Raw genomic sequence first — 5,968 nt, 5'->3', positions numbered from 1 at the left:
CCATGAGGGAATGGTAATTCTGGTTCGTAAACTTTTCTATGGGCAATTTGGAGTTTGCGAAGAAAAGCTATTCACGAGGACATTTTCCAGAGTCCTTTGTCGATAAACGGGTCGATAAACGGGCTCATGCACAAGAATAACAAGACAAGGCAAGCTTCTGCGGTCGCCAAACTGGACCACTGGATTCCATTGCCGACGAGCTATGTGAAGATGAATGTTGATGCTGCCATGTCGAGGAATGGGGAGTTTGGGGCTGTAGGGGTGATCTGTTGAGACCAAGACATGATGTTCATTGGAGCTTCAACTAATGTTTTTCCCTCACGTAATGGACCCCCTACTCTCGAGGCGTTAGCAATACGGGAGGCAATGGTTCTTGTGGAGGACACATACTCTCAAAGGATCTTCGTGGCTCGAGATTGCAAGGTAGTGGTTGATGCTATTAGTAGCGGTAGTGCGCCCCCTTATGACACGGTGATTAATGAGATTAGAGAGCATATTTCTAGTTTTAATTATTGTATCATTAGTCATGAGTTTCAAACCTCGAATATTGAGGCTCACAATCCTGTTAAAGATGGTCCGACTTTATGGGTTGGCCGCCGTGCGTGGTTAGGACAACCCCGAAACCTTATTTTCGTCCCTGTAAATGTGGTGACGGCATAATAAAGGTAACGAGATTGTTTAAAGAAAAAGCTAAGTTGTGAGCTTCATTGTCTAAAAAAAGTTGCGAGCTTCATAGTTTGAACTTCTAAATTCATGTTTTTTACAGAAGGTACCAGATGATCTCTAGGAATTGATCTTTGTTATAATAGCTTCATGTATTCCTCCTCTCCTGTCTCAATATCATTGAAAACACTTAGTCAATCTGACACAACATAGCAATCTAGGTGTCGGTAGACCGGCGCAAGCACCTAGCTGGCCGCCGCGCAGCCACTAGATTGAGCCATCCGCATCGTACGATGCCTCTTTCTGAATCGTCTCCTTTCTCTTGGTCAACGCAAAAAGGAAACACGATTCTCTTTCTGCCTGTTAGCCCTCGCCCCGCCACAGGTGTCTCTGCCCTCAGCAATCGCATGCATGCGCTCCGGCGAGGGCTACAGCCGTCCTCTTGCAAAGAAGCAACTCACATCGCCGCTCGTCGTCTTCGTTCTCCCCTTCGTCTACGAGCACGCCTCGTTCTTACGTTGCCATGGATTCCGCATCCAGAACAGCGGATCTGCCATTGGACGGTTTCAGCCCACAACAGCACCCTCCTATCTCGCCTGTCGCCTGATCTCGTCGGCTCGCCGCAACGCTACCGTCGCAACACGTGGGTGCAAAACCGCCATGTGGGTCATCGACTCGCCCCGCTGCTTGTTCTGTCGCAGGTTGAAGCTTTTTCCAACTACGGTCGAAGCTTTCTCTATCAGCGATTGTACCTTTTCCTGTTTTTTCATTTATGGGGAAGCTTTCACGTCAATGGTTGTAATATTTTCTCTTACACAGTGCCCTGATTGAAGCATTTTCTATTGCTTTTTTTTAAAGGAAGCATTTTCTATTGTTGATTGAAACTTTTCTCATATACGGTTGAAGCTTTTCATGTCAATGGTTGCAGCAACCCAAGACCATGGTTCCAGCTCGCCGTGGTCACAGTTTCAGGATTTCACGGTTTTAGCAAACAACTATGGTTCCAGCTCGTCGCGCCATGATTGTCGCAGCTCACTGTTAGAAATATGATTGGGCTTAAATTAAAGATAAGGAAATAGAGATATAATTAGTTTAAACCACGTGTAACTTGTCTTATACTCCAAGTCTCTACCTCTCTTATACTCCTATATATACTCTACACAAGGTCAGATCAATACAACAACAATATTCAACCATACTACAGTTTTCACATGGTATTAGAGCGGTTAGTCTCACGACGCCGATCCTAGGTTTCTCAACCACTTCCGCAGCGCGCCGCCCCCGGGGAGATTAATCTCCTCTCCCCGGGGGCGCGGCACCCGATCAATCAAAGATTAGATCGGTTCAATCTCCCCGGGGGCGCGGCACCCGATCAATCAAAGATTAGATCGGTTCTTTTAGTTATTAAGTTAGACTAGATGAATTTCAATTTTTAAAATTCTACTAGATTGATTTCTTTTTTCGTCACAAATAATCCGACGAGCCTCAAATTCAGATGAAAGCAGTGCAGAATCAGCGATGACTACGACAAGACGTGCGGATGCTTCGATCCGAACGAGCAGCATGCACGGCCTTCCACATCGACCTCGGGTCCCTCTCACCGCACCTGCATCGACTTGTGCCTGCGGGACGACGACACACGCGTATTGGGTTCAATCCAATCTGCATCGACAACACGGCTGCATCGCCTCCAGCTTCATCGCCAAAGTGCATCCATCCACGTGCAGAACAAGATGCCGTGCATGCATCACCACGGGAAGGCATCAAGGCACCAGAAGCACCCGCCGGCTTCGTTCCATATAGGTGTACACCACCAGCCATCTTCGATCCATCAGCGTACACCTCATCCTCGACTACACGCGCGCGCCGATCCATCGACGAGCCAGCCGCAAGATAATCCGAGCAAACCCTAGCAGCTGCTGTGCACGACGCCTCCACAATACCAGGTACCATGAATCACGGGAGGGCGAACTCCCATACACATCTACACCGACTGCCGAAACTGCACCAACATCTCCATCGACCGATCTGCAACCCGCGCCACTGCATCGACCTTACTTCTGCACCGAGCGATCGACTTCATTGCACCGGGAGCTATCTACATCAACCTACTGCACCTGGAGCGATCGACTCCTCCAGCGAGCGAGCTACATAATCAACATGAAGTTGTACGACTACGCCAGGTTACAAGCAACATACTTCTTCGGCACGACAGGGCGTCGACACTTCGTTGTTATGGAGGGACGCCTTCAAATGACGCATCATCATCGACATACCACTGCAACGTCATCGCCGACACTTCATCGCCAAGGTCTTCATCACCATGGTCTTCATCATCATCATCATCATCATCATCATCGTCATCATCATCATCAACACACCGCCGCCACCTCGTCCACAAGATGGACACCTAGCGTCCTCTGACAAACTTTTCTACAAGACGCGACCTCGACGACGGCAATGACCGCGTCACGACGACGGCATCGACCGCGTCATCCACGACGGCAAGACTGCATCGACACGGCATCACTATAGTGACGACCGTACACGGCCATACGGTTCTGACAAAACCGATGTGTGCTTGATGGGCTTCCTCTGGTCTTGGCAAAACCAGTGGACTCATCGCCGACGACACCCTCTGACATCCGCAAGGTGCATCGTCCACGTCTGCAGCTCCGTCATAGCGCATTTTTTTGCGCCTCCGGCTTTGTGTGGCTTCATCATCTACGACGACCACACCCTCGACCACGGCTACATCACCATGATCGGCTACCACGACATTAATGGCTACGTCTACAGCAACTCATCGGCAAAAACTCCAGTCAACAACGTTCGCCTCGTCCCTTGCATCCACGACACTCCCGCTGTGACTGCGGGAGGGAACAGAGGAGAAGACAGGGAAGGCACCAGAAGGGGACGCAATCACCGCCCTAGGTGCCGACCCATCAGAGACGCAGTTGATGATGGCGCAGCGGAGAAGACGACGAAAGCGCAGGACTTCAAATTCAGTCGTACTCGTCCGCTTCACTCCCGCTACGACTGAGGGGGAATGTTAGAAATATAATTGGGTTTAAGTTAGAGATAAGGAGATAGAGATATAATTAGTTTAAACCACGTGTAACTTGTCTTGTACTCCAAGTCTCTACCTCTCTTATACTCCTATATATACCCTACACAAGGGTCAGATCAATACAACAACAATACAACAATCATCCTACAATTTCCACACTCGCTGCCATGCGAGATGTGACATCTTGTAGCCATGTCGGATGTAGCTCGGTGCTTACGTGTGGCCCTTGCAACACTGTGCCCCTACCTGCATCGCGTGTGGCCAGTCGGCCTTGCGGCAGCTCGAAGGAGAGCCATGGCATAGGTCACTGGGAGGAAGTGAGAAGGTGTGTTTGGGAAGCACGAGGGGTGCGGAGATGAGGGCTTTTCGTGGGGGACTGAGCGTGGGGCATCGGAGAGAGATGGCTGGGGGCAGAACCGCAGAAACATGGCTGCAGCCTGGGGTGTTGGCGCAGCTAGCCCTAGCAGACGACGGCGATCACCGGAGACAAGGTCGGAAAGGAAGAAGAAGGACATAGAGGATTTTCGGGCGCTCAAACGCCCTGCCGCATGAACGATGTTTTTTCTGTTTTCTCCTCGAGCTCGAGCTCGAACACACAACACAATACATCGGTGAGGTGAGGGCTTTATACCCGCGTGCCCAGACACGCCAGCCCACGCCCATACGCACCCACTCACCCACTCCCCACGTCCCGCGCGCTTCGGCTCGCGCACGCCCCTCGCGCGCCTACGCGATCGCCTCGGCCGCACCCAACGCCCGCCGCGGTCTCCACACCCACGCATTACGCCAACTAACTCACGCACACACGCACACATCCACGGACACACACAGACGCACCCGTGCCCGCCACGGGCCGGACCCGACGCGTCCACCGCACGCACACACGCGCGCCGCGTCCGAGCCCGCCGTGGCTTATTGCCCTACATTCAGCCCCCTAAGCCATGACCTAGAGGAGGCCGGCGTCCTCAACGCCGACGTCCGCCAGCAACGCCCGCTCCTCCACCACCGCCACCTTCCTTTGATGATTGCATTCGCGCCGGAAATGGCTGTGCTGCCCGCACTTGTAGCAGCGGCCGCGCCAGTTCCCGCCATTACCCCATTCCATGCTCTTGCCGTCGTCGTCGTCCCGAGCGCCGCCCTGCTGCTGCTCCCGCGCCGCCCACTGCGCCGCCGTCAGGAGCAGCTGATCGCCCTCGTGCTTGCCGTCGTCTTGTCCGCGACGCCGCGTCCGCTCGTCGAACGCATGCAGTCGCCCGAGCGCCTCGTCGAACGCCATCTCGCTGATGTTGCAGACTTGCTCGATCCCGACGACGGCGGGGTACAAGCAGTCGGGGACGGTGTCCAGGAGTTTCTTCATGAGCGCCGCATCTCCGAGCGTCGCCCCCAAGCTCGCGTAGCACGCCGTCATCGCGCCCAGCCTGCCGGCGTAGACGTCCAGAGCCTCGCCGGCTGCCATGCGCAGCCGATCGAAGTCCCCGTGCAGCGTCGCGAGCCGGGCCGCCCACACCCGATCAGCGCCGACGAAACGCACCTTCAGGGATTCCCATACCTCCCTGGCGGTGAGCTTCGTCGACACCTGCAACAGAATATCCTCCGCCAGCGTGCCGAGGAGCATGGCACGCGCCATCTTGCACTTCTTCCCGTCGACCACCGCATTGCCCGTCGGCGCCACCGCCTCCCAGAGAGTGTGGGCGGCGAGGATGGCATGTGCCTTGATCGCCCACACCGTGTAGTAGTCCGGTGTGAGCATCGACATCGCCAGCGACACCGAGCTCCCGCCTGCGCGTGCGGCACGAACGCCATCACCGTCGACGAGCCCCTCGCACCTCGCTCTGATACCAAATATTGGCGCAACTAGCCCTAGCAGACGACGGCGATCACCGGAGACAAGGTCGGAGAGGAAGAAGAAGGACACAGAGGATTTTCGAGCTCTTAAACACCCTGCCGCACGAACGACATTTTTCTGTTTTCTCCTTGAGCTCAAACTCGAACATACAACACAATACACCGGTGGGGTGAGGGCTTTATACCCGTGTGCCCAGTCCGCGCTCATACGCGCCCACTCACCCACTCCCCACGTCCCGCGCCCTCCGGTTCACGCACGCCCCTCGCGCGCCTACGCGATCGCCACGGCCGCACCCGACGCCGGGCGCGGTCTCCACACCCGCGCATTGCATCAACTAACTCTCTCTCTCTCACACACACACACATCCATGGACACGCACACACGCACCC

The 5,968-nt window shown here is 54.4% G+C and overlaps 1 protein-coding gene across 1 annotated transcript; it reads right to left on the bottom strand.

Moving 5' to 3' along the window:
* Window positions 1–4,679: 4,679 nt before the first annotated feature.
* On the bottom strand, window positions 4,680–5,489 carry LOC147961172 (uncharacterized). Its single transcript, XM_087533702.1, has one exon. The coding sequence runs from the start codon at window positions 5,487–5,489 to the stop codon at window positions 4,680–4,682; it is 810 nt and encodes a 269-aa protein (XP_087389828.1).
* Window positions 5,490–5,968: the final 479 nt, after the last annotated feature.

The sequence above is a fragment of the Triticum urartu genome, chromosome 7A (genome assembly GCF_056163025.1).
Source record: "Triticum urartu cultivar PI428250 chromosome 7A, HENAU_Tu73, whole genome shotgun sequence".
Taxonomy (NCBI): domain Eukaryota; kingdom Viridiplantae; phylum Streptophyta; class Magnoliopsida; order Poales; family Poaceae; genus Triticum; species Triticum urartu.
Note: the sequence above shows the minus strand (reverse complement) of the source record. Positions and strands in the feature narration are given on the sequence as shown.

What these genes read in the sequence shown, in the direction of transcription:
- LOC147961172 (XM_087533702.1), bottom strand. Translation starts at nt 5,489, where the DNA reads ATGTCGATGCTCACACCGGACTACTACACGGTGTGGGCGATCAAGGCA.